The sequence below is a fragment of the Macrobrachium nipponense genome, chromosome 41 (assembly GCF_015104395.2).
Source record: "Macrobrachium nipponense isolate FS-2020 chromosome 41, ASM1510439v2, whole genome shotgun sequence".
Classification (NCBI taxonomy): domain Eukaryota; kingdom Metazoa; phylum Arthropoda; class Malacostraca; order Decapoda; family Palaemonidae; genus Macrobrachium; species Macrobrachium nipponense.
The window spans coordinates 3,661,275-3,676,274 of NC_061102.1; the positions used below are offsets into that span (position 1 = coordinate 3,661,275).

Consider the following 15,000-nt stretch of genomic DNA (forward strand, 5'->3'; position numbering starts at 1 on the left):
GAAAATTTACATTACACTAAAAGTAACGAATTTTTTCATGACAAATTTATTAGTTAACTGATAAAACGCTGCAATAATAGAAACTTATCGAATAATAGTTTTTATGATGAAAGGGAGAGATAGTTATTATTATTATTATGAGAGAGAGAGAGAGAGAGAGAGAGAGAGAGAGAGATCTTTGTTAAATATACTTCACACCAAAATAGTATACTAGATGCATCGTCGTCCTTGGAGGAAAAAAAAAAAAAAAAAAAAAAAAAAAAAGAGCTCACGGTATTGTCATTCCCGAACCACCACAATGCGGATTACATGCAGACGCCCCGCTATTCTCGATTCCAAATCAGATTCCTGAAATGTCACGGCCTCCCACAAAACCTCGAAAATCCCACGGGTAATGTGAGTCTCTCTTTGCAACGCCCGAGGAGAAGTGACGGATTATGACGTCACGGATGGTACCCAGGCCCCAAAGTGCGGTGGAATGGAAAACAGGATTTGGGCCAGAGGTCAAGCGCTGGGACATACGAGGTCATTCAGCGCTGAAGGTAAAGTCGAGAGTAGAAAGGTTCAAATGGTGTAACAGGAAGAAAACCTCAAATCAGTCGCGCTATGAAATAATTGTTAGGAGAGGATTAAGTTTGCTTGTTTTTGTTTGTTTGTATGGTGTTTTTACGTTGCATGGAACCAGTGGTTATTCAGTAACGGGACCAACCGCTTTACGTGACTTCCGAACCACGTCGAGAGTGAACTTCTATCAACAGAAATACACATCACGCCACTGAGGAGAGGGCTGAGGAAAGTAAGATGGAAGAAAGAGAATATGAACGGAGGTACAGTAAAAGGAATGAAAGGGGTTGCAGCTGCTAGGGGCCCAAGAAGGGACGCTGCAAAGAACCTTGAGCTGATGGTGTCTTGTCTCAATTTAATGGGGCTTTGGGCTTTGAGAATCTTAGAGAGAAATAGAATTTCAAACGTTCTCATGTTTGGGAACAAAGCGAGAACTTGTTTGTACGTCCAGGAAGCTCAGCATTTGTGCGCAAAGTTATAACTCCAGAGGGCCAGGATGTCCCAATCCAATCCTTCAATATATAGCTTCATGTAAGAAATGCATCGAATACTTATCTTGTGCATCACTGCAGTGCCGTTAAGGGTACCTGCATAATGCTGAAACCTGTGGGAACCCCCCCCCCCCCCCCCCCCCACCCCCACCCACAACTCCAAGTTTCGAGGCATTAAGGAATCTTTAACAAATCAACAATGTTCAGCAAGTGAAGAACCTCCATTTTGAATACAATCAGTTACTTAAACAGTCCCCTAATCTTTAGCGACAAGAGCCTGTATAGTCTTGGACATAGCATTCATTACCACTGCCAACAGAAGCGTTTTGTCCCAATTGTCAATCAAGATATAACGATTGAAATTCCAATTTAAACAACGCTAATGACCTCTAAATATTTTTCCTTCAAAACGTGAGACATCAAAACTAAAATCTATCAATTTGGTACATATTTTCTCATAGTCACTCCAAGTACACCGAGTTCCTTAAGTTGTCACTTCAACAAAATAACTAAACAGGAAGCAAAGAAACCTACAGACATTGTCAACACTTCTGAAGACAACAGAACAAACTCTCCTGACATTAAATTTGCATTACGTTGTCAACAGAGACTGAGAACTGACGTTTCATTAAACCAAGAAGGTCCAACTTTTAATTTTTTTAGGAACGTAGTTATCACCACCCAGAACACCACCACAAGCTAGGCTCTCCATCCAAAGGGCATGGCACTCCAGTTTAAATTTATGACGAGAGATTCGCCGTACTGACTTCCACAGAAGTTATTGGCAGGATTTTCAGAGATGACTCGACGACATTTATAACTAGACGACCAAAAAAAAAAAAAAAAAAAAATCCTTAAACGCAAAACACTCCGATACCGAACGAGACAACATATTTCTTATCCTCCTCGGTTTTATGGCATCAAAGATTTGCCGACTCTTCATATTTTTTCCTAACAAGGGAAAGGTCAGAAGAAAAGCCAGTCCCCCCGCCCCCCCCCCCAACCCCCCAAGCCCCCGGAAAAGGCCGTGAGGAAAAAACTCGTGCCAGAAAAAATAAACCTCGAAAAATAACCAGGTAGAAAGTCTCAGGTGTAGCGGTTTGGTCCTGAAAACCCTCATCCTCCGCTGGCGATTTTTTCTATTTTATTTCATTTTATTTCGAATATATCAAAAAGGGATTGTTATTCCGTAAGAGGACGAATCAGCTTTTTGTTGAGGGGCAAGCAAAAACTCTGCTAAAAGTTCTTGAAAATTCCGGCAAACAGAGTTCCAAAGAAATCCGGCCAACAGAACTTTAAAACTGAGGATTGGGGAAACTGGAGGAGGGGAGGAGGAAAAGGAGGAGGAGGAGGAAATAAGGAGAAGGAGCAGGAAAAGGAGGAGGAGGAAAAGGAGGAGGAGGAGGAAAAGGAGGAGGAGGAGGAGGAGGGAAAGGAGGAGGAGGAGGAGGAGGAGGAGGAGGAGGAGGAGGAGGGAATGGAGGAGGAGGAGGAGGAAAGGAGGGAGAAAAGGAAAAGGAGGAGGAGGAGGAGGAGGAGGAGGAGGAGGAGGAGGAGGAAAGGAGGAGGAGGAGGAAAGGAGGAGGAGGAGGATTAGGAGGAGGAGGAGTGGAGGAGGAGGAGGAGGTGGAGAGGAAGAGGAGGAGGAGGAGGAGGAGGAGGAGGAGGAGGAGGAGGAGAAGGAGGAGGAAAAGGAGGAGGAGGAGGAAATAAGGAGAAGGAGCAGGAAAAGGAGGAGGAGGAGGGAAAGGAGGAGGAGGAGGAGGAGGGAAAGGAGGAGGAGGAGGAGGAGGAGGAGGGACGGAGGAGGAGGAGGAAAGGAGGAGGAGGAGGAAAAGGAGGAGGAGAAGGAAAAGGAGGAGGAGGAGGAGGAGGAGGAGGAGGAGGAGGAAATAAGGAGAAGGAGCAGGAAAAGGAGGAGGAGGAGGAGGAGGAGGAGGAGGGTTGTGGAGGAGGAGGAGGAGGTGGAGAGGGAAAGAGGAGGAGGAGGAGGAGGAGGAGGAGGAGAGGGAAGAGGAGGAGGAGGAGAAAAAAAGGAGAAGGAGCAGGAAAAGGAGGAGGAGGAGGAAAAGGAGGGAGGAGGAGGAGGGAGGAATGGAGGGAGGAGGAGGAGGAGGAGGAGGAGGAGGAAAAGGGGGGAAAGGGAAAAAGGAGGAGGAGGAGGAAAGGAGGAGGAGGAAAAAGGAGGAGGAGGAGAGGGAGGAGGAGGAGGAGGAGGAGGAGGAAAAGGAGGAGGAGGAGGGAAAGGGAGGAGGAGGAGGATAGGAGGAGGAGGAGTTCCAGGAGAGGAGGAGGTGGAGGAGGGAGGAGGGAGGAGGAGAGGGAGGAGGAGGAGGAGGAGGGAGGAGGAGGAGGAGGAGGAGGAGGAGGAGGAGGAGGAGGGAGGGAAAGAGGAGGAGGAGGAGGAGAAGAGGGAAGGGGAAGAGGAGGGAGAGGGAGAAATAAAGCTTCCTGCATACACATCGAACATTGCTTGTTTGTTTGTTTGTATGGTGTTTTCACGTTGCATGGAACCAGTGGTTATTCAGCAACGGAACCAACGGCTTTTACGTGACTTCCGAACCACCTCGAGAGTGAACTTCTGTCACCAGAAATACACATCTCTCACCCCTCAGTGGAATGCCGTAGAATCGAACTCGCGGCCACCGAGGTGGCTGGCCGAGACCAAAGCGACCACGCAACTGAGGCGCTGGTACCGAATGATGGAGGGCAAGTGTAGAAAATGAAGGAAAGAATTGGTTGTAGTTAGTTATTAACTATACACCACGATCGAAAAATTACAAAGCTACTAGAGACATAAACATATCGCATAAATATATCCTACTGCTTCAGATATATTCCAGTGTTTATACAACGACATCAAGAAATATACATAGAATCCCAGTCGACATATGTATTTATTCGTGGAATGCAAAGGACAAATGCTATCGAAACATAAATCTAATAACATCGTTCTGGGTACTATAGTACCCTGAGGGGAAAGTTAAGTATATCTTATTTATAAATTTACGTTCCAAATTTTCGTGATTCATATATAGTACACATATGTGTGTGTAGTCGGTCTGCTAAGTAAAGGACGTGAGTCGAAAGATCTTGCAGCTACTCCAGTCTTTCACTTTCCTTTATTCATGCACTTATCACGTTCCAAACTTTCGTGATTCAGTTATATACACACATATGTGTGTGTGTGTGTGTGTGTGTGTGTGTCTTCGTTTCACACCAACTGCATTCGACATCACCAACAACGGGCGGTTTCCAGTCCGGATGGTGACGGGGACCACTCGACGCAAGGCCCGGTTATATTGAGTTCACCTGTATGGAATTAACCTCCAATATTGCCAATATGAATTTACTCCGAATGAAAAGATTGACTCGGGAGTGTAATATAATAATATTACTCTCCGTTAAAATCTCTCTCTCTCTCCGCTTGGTGCGTCACGATTTTAAAACTTCAGGTTTATCGAATAAAAGAAAACTATTATCAAGGTGCAGTTTCGTTGCTCGTTGTAATTTGTTAATGGTTATTAAATCACGTCAGATATTGGACGCATGGCCAAAAAGGGGTGGTAGAATAGCGTTCACATGGATGTATAAAATGATTTAAGATTGAAAAAATGTAAAAAAAAAAAAGTTAATAAATCAAATATACATTACGCAACATACGAAAAACATAAATAAATAAAAATCCCACTCTTTGATAAAACAACTGAAAGGTGGAGGGGGGGGGGCAGACTGGAAAATATTTGGACATTTCTTTCTCCGGGTCCCAGGAAACGGATACATCCAAAAGCGTCCGCATATCTCTCTCTCTCTCTCTCTCTCTCTCTCTCTCTCTCTCTCTCTCTCTCTGCTTTCCTCTTTCTCTCCTCGAGCAAAGTCGGAGTTTATCTTCGCTGTTAAAAGGCCTACTGATTGTAGCCCTCCTACAGACAACAACCCAAACGGAAGCGAACAACAAAATCAACAACAACAAAATCAATTGCAACAACACCTCACAATCCGCCCTCACCTTGAAATTGTCGCCGTGCTTGGAGGAGAGCATGTGGGCGACCTCCCGCAGGTGCAGGGTATAGGTGGCATCGTCGAGATTCGGGGGGAACGCCAGGGAGATGATCTTCTCCGTCACGTACACGACGTCCATCTTGGGTCCTCCTCCGCCGCCGCCGTTCCCGCCGCCGCCCGAACCCGCCAGGCCCATGGAACCCGCCATCACGCGGTTCAGGCGCGCCTCCGACTGGGTCTGTCAGGAGAGAAAGAGAGAGAAAAAGCGGGTTAGTATATTTATCATCTGGGGTCCTGAGAAATAATTAACTTGTCATTAGAACATAAAAGTGGGTAAGGATATTCATTATGTGGAGTCCTGAGAAGTAATTAACTTAGGATTAGGATACAAAAGTGGGTTAGGACATTCATTTCCTGAAGTCCTCAGAAGTAAATAACCTATGATTAAGACACAAATGTGGGTTAGGACATTCACTTCCTGCAGTCCTTCAAAATAATCTACTAATGATTAGGACATTTTTGTGAATACCCACGAAATAAGTAACTTATGATTAGGACATAAAAGTGGTTTAGAACATACATTTCCTGCAGTCCTTCAAAATAATCTACTTATGATTAGGACATTTTTGTGAATACCCACGAAATAAGTAACTTATGATTAGGACATGAAAGTGGCTTAGGAGATTCATTTCCTGAAGTTCTGAGAAGTAATTAACTTAGGATTAGGACACAAAAGTGGTTTAGGACATTCCCTTCCTGAAGTCCTTAGAAGTAATTAACTTCAGATCAGGGCACAAGTGGCTCAGGACATTTAATTCACGAAGGCCTGAGAAATATTCAACTCGTGATTGGGACATACAAGTTGATTAGGACATTTAATTCACGAAGTCTTGATTATCAAGCAACTTACGATTAGTACAGTAAAGTGGATTAGGACATTCATTTCCTGCAGTGCCCATAAAAATTTATTTTGGAGTCCTACCAGATAATTAATTCGTGATTAGGACACAAGTTAGTCAGGACAATTATTTTCTGAAGTCCTTCAAAATAATGAAATTATGATTAGGACAGACAAGTAGGTCAGGTCATCTATTAACTGAAGCCTTTGGTAAAATATATCTGGCAATTAGGATACAAATTAAACAGCTTATATAAGACTTGTATTGTCCGATGTACTTGACCATAAGGTCAGTTTCATCTGCAGATTATTCAGAGGTATTCACCTCTTCATGACCAACATAATAAAGACCTTCTCTTACAGAGATGACAGGAGCAGCTGGAAATTCACTGAAATTCATGCTTGAGAAAAGCGTACCAGTATTCAAAATTAAATAAAATAAAAACAATAATAAAAAAAAAAGAATAAAAGTAAGCATTCAGCAGCTAAGATTCTTTATTTATTTAGTATTTTAGTTGAAGAGCATTCCAGCAATAACCACTTGGGAACATCTAAAAAGGGAAAACTACTAAGAAGTCCTGTTAGTAATTGTATTAATGCACAGATCAATTGTGTAAGTGATTAAGTATATATATATATATATATAGATATATATATATATATATATATATATATTATATATATATATATATATCCCATAAAACACCAAAATATAGAAAGTAAGTACTTAATTTCAAATTTTTGGCGTTTTTATGGGCTCCTTTTATTGGCCGGAATTCTATTGAAACAGGAAAAATTTTACCAGTCATATATATATATATATCTATATATATATATATATATATATATATAATATATACATATATATATATATATATATATATATATATATATATATATAATATATATATATACACACACACACACACACACACCAACACACACACATATATATATATATATATAATATATATAATATAATATATATATATATATATATATATATATATCACTAACGCATTCCATTCAGGGCATGACCCTGAAGTCCTGCCTTTTCCCCACCAAAGAATTTGTTGACATAAACATAAAAAAAAAAAAAAAAAAAAAAAAAAACAGTAACGAACGTATGGAACACCACAAAACCTAACCTAACTCCACTACCACATCTTTACACCCACCTTTCCCAAACCAAGGATTTCATTCTCTCTGCCTGTGTCTGTCTGTCCTTAAAGCAGACATTTTGCATTTCATTCCACTTTTACGCTGCGATACGTTACTATAAACGAGGCATTGTTAAAATTTTAAAACAAATGTCCAGAGATTTAACAGCTGAACATTTTCCCGGGGAACTTTTATTCATACGCACAATGTTTATTTTGGGGGGAGGGGATATTATGAAAATAAAACGCTGATTTAACGCCGACAAGAAGCGACAATGTTTTTTTTTTCTTTCTTTTTTGCAGCGAGCGGGTAGTATATTGCGTCAAGTTGTAGCAGCGTTTGAGTGGAAATCAGTTTCGGCTGAAGACGCGAGTGTGCTTGTGTATATATATGGGTATCGAGAGGTTTTGGGATACTGGCACCACCTTCCTCCTGAAAACCTGTTTGTCCGCACCGAGTAGGCAGGGGATCGGGAGATTGTGTCTCCTGCAGACCTGTTTGTCCGCCCGAGTAGGTAGGGGATCGGGAGATTATGATTACTTATATATATATATATATATATATATATATATATATACTATATATATACACACAATTTCCCCGACCCCCTACCTTCCCGGGACGGATAAAAAGGTTTGCAGGAGGAAGGTATCCTGATGTCCAGTCTCCCTAAACCTCTAAATCCCCATTCCTACCACGCCTTCACACGGGGCGGACAAACAAGAGAGATGCACTCGGATTTTATAATAATAATAGATTAATTATCGATATATTCCCTGTTGGTCAGTTCGATAACAACACTGGTTTTCAGTCTTGGAAACTCTACTCAATGAACAAGCAGTTTACACAAGCTCTCGATAGAGACTGAGAGTTTCCTGCCCTGTGATTGGCTTATCAACAGCCAATCAGGAGCGTCATAAGGGACTGGCCTAGACGTCAAATGCTGCACGGTTAATGTGAATCTACTAGAGTAGTAGAGTACCTCACACGAAGTCGCGAACGCCAACATAATTTCCAGTCAAAATCCACTCGAGTCATAATCTCCGATGACATTCCCCACCTCTAATTGCCCCTCAGAATGTCACACGTCGAAAGCAATTACCGCGATTGCATTGGCGTTCTTTGTCGTTCCTTCCCTGACGGTGCATAATAAAGCTACCGCAATTGGTCGGTCTGGGTCAATATACGTAGCTCTCTCTCTCTCTCTCTCTCTCTCTGACTTGCCAACTTTGCCCTCGAGGGTCTGTTTACTGCTGACGCAGCTATAACAACGAGACTGAGACCCTGTCTGTCTCTTTCTGTCACGGGACGGGAAATTGAATTCAATTGAACATGTAATTTAGGCCAAAGGCCAAGCACTAGGACCAATGAGGGCATTCAGTGCTGAAACGGAACTTGACAGTGGAAAGGTATGAAAGGGGATTACAGGAGGAAAACTTTAAAGCAGTTGCAACATGAATCAATAGTTAGGAGAGGGTTGGGGAAAGGAAGATGGAAGAAAGGGAATATGAAAGAAGGAAGTACAGTAAAGGGGACGAAAGCAGGGGCCGAAAGCACGCTGCAAAGAACCTCTCAAGTAATGCCTACAGTGCACCGAACGTGGTGCGCTGACGGTACTATCCCCCCACCCCCAACGGGGTGAAACGGGAAAGGACGGAAGGAAGACCTCCAAGACGGCAATATGGAAATTCCAGAAAGAAAAAAAAAAAAAAAAAAAAAAAAAAAAAAAAAAAGAAAAAAAAAAAATCAGTGGAATATTTGTCTCGATCTTAAGCCAAGGTGGTGGGGGGATTTTTGGAATCCTAAAGGAAGACGTTCTCGTGTCAGAAGCAATTCTGGATCCACTCATCGAATAGGAGAAGAGTAATGAGAGAATTTGCAAATAAAAACGCCGTTTCTTTTTGTTCGTGTTTACAAATTGATCCGTTCATAACTTCTCCTGGTGTAGAAATTCTCAAAATGGGCAAAAAATGATCATAATTATCTACTCGTACTTCAGCTTAGTTTTCATACGTGTGAAGAGAGAGAGAGAGAGAGAGAAGAGAGAGAGAGAGGAGAGAGAGAGAGAGAGAGAGGAGAGGAATAAAAGAAAAAATCTTCTTTGATAACGTGTAAAGATAAAGGTATGGTTGTAAAGGGGGAGGGGGAGGGGGAGGGGGAGAGGCTTACACAGGGGCCCCAAGTGCTTTCACCAAGCAACTTGGCAGTTGTTTATGACTTAGAGGAGTCCATGGACCTACTCAAGGACTTCTGAAAACAGCTTGCTCGAGTTCGGAACTTCATTGAAGGACTTCTTAAACTCCGTCCCATGTTTTAAAAAAAAAAAAAAAAAAAAAAAAAAAAAGAGGGGGGGGAAGGGCGGGTAGCGGGGCTTAAACAGGTTAAAAATGAAATAGAATAAAAAGTTTCTCAAAGTGAGATCAAAACAGTTTCTTAAACTGGTTAAAAATGAGATGAAACGAAAAGTTTAACAGAAAATTGGAGGTAAAAATGAAATGATTTATATCAGCTCTTCATTGAATATATTTTCAGTTTATATCTTTACTGAACTAACTTTCATGTAATTGTGTTGGCTGATTTTACTGAACGATTTATGATAATTTTATATTTAATGTCAGTCAGCAATCATCTGGAGGATGAAAATGACGGACAAAATATATCACTCAAGATGGAACAACCCGACTCCAGTCCTTTATCGAGTTAAAAACAAAACAGAACAAACATTTTCATTCTTCGCACGAACCAGCGTTGCTGTATCAGCGCAACATCTTTCGAGTCTGTTTCCCCTCTCAGCCGATATAGGCCCTCGGAGAATATGTACGGTCACGTGACTGCATGTAGAGATGGTCATTTCCGACGATATGTACCGTCCTCCAATCATTTTTCGAATCTGTCCAAAATAGTGACCGCCCCCCGACCCCCCTTGTTTTCGGAGGTCGTCTTCTAGGACTAATATTTTTGGGGGTCATTACCTTGATGATATTTATAGTCTTTTGTTTCTGTTTTTACGGTCATTGCCAATGGCCTTGTGGTACTAAACACGCCGTAAAGGTGGATACATACAGGATTAAAAAACCTTTGGTGTATCGCGTTTTTATGTTGCATGGAACCAATGGTTATTCAGCAACTGGACCAACGGCGTTGCGTGACTTCCGAACCACGTCGAGAGTGAACTTCTATCACCTGAAACACACATCTCCTCAACCCCCCAGTGGAATGCCCGAGAATCGAACTCGCGGCCACCGAGGTGGCAGGTCAAGACCATACCGATCGGGGTCACTACGCAGGAAAGATCCAGATTTATTAATGTCAACGTTTACCGAACGATGCCAGGTAAAGCTTAGTGTAGTATGTCCTTAACAACGGCAGAGTGCGTTCTGTGATTTCAACACTGCTGCCAGAAACAGCCTTCGAGAGAGATTACCATTCGACATCAACAAGCTTATACCAAGACTTCCATCTCTGCACGCTATCTGTCGCTAGATATCTGCTACGAGGGCTTTCTGTGTTGTAAGGGAGAAGTATATTGTATTCCCGTCCACCATTCACTCTGACGACAAAGAACGACTTCTCATGGTTACAAATATCACGCGAACCACACAGGTCAAAATATGTATCATGCTGTTACCATAACTTATAACCTACGAGAGGAGTCATCGCAAGTTCTCATTCTACCAGACTTGCTCGCTTCCACATGGAGAACAATCATTCAAAAGGAACCATTCTAGTGCCTGGATCGATGATGCCATGAAAGAAAGCAACAGTCAAAAGTAGAATTGATCCTAACAGACGAGCTTATTGCTTTGCGATAGGTATTTGTTAAGTTAGTTTCAAAGACGGGATGCATTTAACTCAAAAATCTCTTGAATTTTGAGTGTCCAGTGTAAGGCAAAGTTAAGTTTAATCTAGGTATATGGAATTCCTGTTAGCAGTGGGATATCCTGAAAGTTCTAGTGCAGACTATACTATAGGGTCTTTGTTACTCATCAGATCTACCCCCCCCCCCCCCCCCCACCAAAAAGAAAAAAGAAAAAAAAAAAAAAACAATCCCGGAAGCATTTAGGAAGTTGAAGCAGTCGGTAGCTAATAAAACTTGGGTAAGAATTCATGCCAGAACACCGAAGAAGAACGAATCCCACAGCTACATACAACCGTGACCAAATTTCTGGAGCTGAGGTAAAGGAAATGACTCATTAGCCACAGTAATGCGTACCCGCGACAACAGAACGCAAATGTACGCGAATTTAAGACGCAAAAGTGAACTTTCATCAGTAATTCGAGAGAGCGAGTTTCTTTTATGAAAATCTCTGCAACGATCTAACAGACGAACACGGTTCAACATCTGTCACGATGCCGTCGTTATTCTGCCAATCACTCGAGGGATGTTCAACTGACATCCGAGAGCTGATTCCTCCATCAAAGTCGACGAAGTTTCGTGTTTTCCCCTAACGAACGTTTTTTTTTTTTTTTTTTTAATTTTTTTTTTTTTTTTTTTTTTTTTTTTTTTTTTTTTTTTTTTACAATAAATCAAAATCGAAATATCTTTTTTTCATCTTCGAAGGGCAAAATGTGTGGAGTCTTCCTGAGGAAGAATGTATCTATTAAATAAACATATTATCTTCTTCCTTTAAAGAGATGATGACGAAACTTCTAGCCTGAGAAAAAAATATGAAACAATGCACAGGCTTCGATAAAAATAAATAAATAAATAAAGGCAAACTGTAATGAGTCTTCTAAGGAAGAATGTATCTATTAAATGAACAAATCTTTTTCCCTTTTAAGAGATGATGACGGAACTTCTGGCCTGGAAAAAATATGAAACAAGGCACAGGCTTCGACCCACAAAAAAGTAATTAAATAAATAAATAAATAAAAAAAACAGTTGATAAAGCAGAGGAAAAGGCACATCTACTGCAAACAGCATCTGTCCCAAAGGAAAGTTACAAGAGGTCTTCAAAGGAAGAATGCTTCTATGAAACGTGTAATTCCCATAAATCAATAAAATAAGCCCCGTTTTAAACAAAAAAGAGCGAAACCCTGTTCTTTTTTAATAATCTTAAATCGATAAAAATAAGCCCCGTTTTAAAGCAAGACAAAAAAAGAGCGAAACCCTGTTTTTTTTTCTCTCTTAAATCAATAAAATAAGCCCTGTTAAAAAAAAAAGAGCGAAACCCTGTTTTTTTAATCTATTAAACCAATAAAATAAGCCACGTTTAAAACAATGAAAGAGAGCGAAACCCAGCCAGTTTTTTTTAATTCCCCTAAATCAATAAAATAAGTACCGTTTAAAAAAAAAAAAAAGCGAAACCCTGTTTTTTTTATTCCCCTAAATCACTATAATAAGCCCCGTTTTAAAACAAAAAAGAGCGAAACTCTGTTTTTTTTTAATCTCTTAAATCAATAAAATAAGGCCCAGTAAAAAAAGGGAAATCCCAGCCCGTTGTTCTTTTTTTTTTTTTTTTTTTTTTTTTTTTTTTTTTTTTTTTTTTTGGTTTTTTTTTTTTTTTTTTTGTTCGCGGGTCGTCACGAGAAGAAAAAGCGACGGCAAATAAACCTAACCTGCCAAAGCAAACAGGAGAGAGCAAGGACGTAAAACATCTCGTAAAAAAAAAATAAAAATAGGGCCCCTTTCTTTTTTCGGGGGCGCAAGCAATGCAATCACGTCTTCACAAAAGGGGGACGGAGACGGAACGGGAGAGAAGAAGAAGAAGAAAAAGAGGAAGAGGAAGAAGAAGAAGAAGAAGAAGGAGACCAGCTAATTCCCGAGAGCAACTAATCAGAAGTGCGAAGCAACAATAGCAACCAGATGCTGCCGACAACGATGGTTATAGCTCCTGGCGGTAGGTTGATAGTGGCGCTGTCTCCCCGCTCTCTCTCTCTCTCTCTCTCTCTCTCTCTCTCTCTCTCTCTCTCTCTCTCGTTTAAAGAGGACGACACCAGCACCGCTCAGTCCTTTACTGACCTTACTACTTACACATGAGCCCCGCCCCTGTCTATATGCTTGTTTTTTTGGGCCAAAGCATTTTCATTTGCAGTCTGGTCTCTACACCTGCGTCCTTAAGAGGTTCACAGCAACTGCGTTCAATTGAAAAGGTCGGTCGTCTTAGGAATAGCGAAGCATCTTTTGTCAACAAAATTCAAAGCCATCAGGATGTGTAGTTTCAGCGCATGGTTCCCGATAGCCAGCAGATGCTACATCATGTTTCTACAATAGATTCACCTTGGCACTAAATATTCCGTCACTCACCAATTACTGACGTCATATTGATACGCATGATATTCAAATCGTATCCCCTAAGATGGTGTAGCTCCGTTGGAAAAAAAAAAACATAATAGTCACTGCTACTTTCAAACTATAACAGCTGATTCGTGGATGAAACCAGTTCATACACCTACGTAAATTACTCTCATTAGCACCGCATCAAACCTAGTCACACATACACATGCACACACACACACACACACACACACACAATTCTAGCTATACTCTGCAGGTGCTATAAAGAACTGCAAAGGATGCTCAGACCCTTGTTTTCCCATTCCTGTTTCACATCATTTATCCAGCCTCTTCTCAGCTATTTCCTAAGGCTTGCTAATTATGACCAAACCAATGTACATATTCATACGTATAAGCATATATGTATACATAAATAAATAAATAAATTCATGTATGTATGTATGTATGTATGTATGTATGTATGTATGTATGTATGTATGTATGTATGTATGTATGTATGAGTGCGATTCTATACTGCAACGCAGAAGAATTACGTTTCGCAAAAAGCGAATATATCTTTTTATAGGTATTTGAAAATGCCCCTAAAAATAACCCATTGTAAGCACACAAGAATTACGTCTTGTAAGAAGCAATTTACCCTTAACTTTACCTGTATCTAAACGACCCTCAAGCAACAATAAACACAAAATGCTTTAAATACAATCATCATTGTTCCGCATTGTACCAAGTGCAGGAAGGCGAAGTGAGAAGTCCCACCAACCCCCCACCCCCTCCTCTCTCTCTCTCTCTCTCCTTCCTCGGGCACCGGAAGTTGCTTGTGCAATGTCCTCCTGACTTTAGTTCAATCAAGCCTTCCTCTTTAGGTAGGAGATTCGGATCCCCGTCCTTATGGCATCTCTGGCGGACTGCGCCGCCGGCCGATATAGCGCTCTCGTTTCGTTTTACTTTGGAAATGTTCGCAGTAATGTTTCTCCATAAATGTTCGCAGTAACATTAACTTCATAAATGTTAGCAGTAGTATTACTCCACAAATGTTCGCAGTAGTATTACTCTACAATTGTTTCACTCTAAAAACGTTCGCAGTGATATCACTCCATAAATGTTTGCAGTAGTATTGCTCCATAAATGTTTGAAGTAGTATTACTCCATAAATGTTCGCAGTAATAATACTCCATAAATATTTGCAGTAATATTACCCGATACATGTTTCACTCTAAAACCTTCGCAGTGATATTACTCAATAAATGTTTGCAGTAGTATTACTTCATCAATGTTCCAGTCTAAAAAACGTTCGCGATAATATTACTCCATAAATGTTCGCAGTAATATTACTCTACAAACGTTTCACTCTAAAAACGTTCGCAGTAATATTACTCAACAATTTTCCAGTCTAAAAAACGTTTGCAGTAATATTACTCCATAAATGTTTCACTCTAAAAACGTTTCGCAATAATATTACTCCGTTCGAGTTTCACTCCAGAAACGTTCGCATTAACATTATTCCATAAATGTTCTCAGTCATATCACTCCACAAATCTTTCACTCTAAAAACGTTCGCAGTGACGAACGTCTTTGAATGACGACCACTGAAGACGACGGTCTAGCGGCCCTCAGAGGTGTCTACAAGACGCCAAAGGTATCTAGTT

General features: G+C 40.9%; 1 protein-coding gene across 7 annotated transcripts in view; it reads right to left on the reverse strand.

Moving 5' to 3' along the window:
* LOC135212436 (tensin-1-like) overlaps positions 1-15,000 on the reverse strand; it is a 771,151-nt gene that overhangs the window by 174,902 nt on the left and 581,249 nt on the right. For all 7 annotated transcript variants that reach the window (XM_064245807.1, XM_064245802.1, XM_064245806.1 and 4 more), the window contains one exon: positions 5,065-5,295. In XM_064245807.1, coding sequence (XP_064101877.1) covers positions 5,065-5,295 — 231 coding nt within the window. The remainder of the gene's footprint in view (positions 1-5,064; positions 5,296-15,000) is intronic.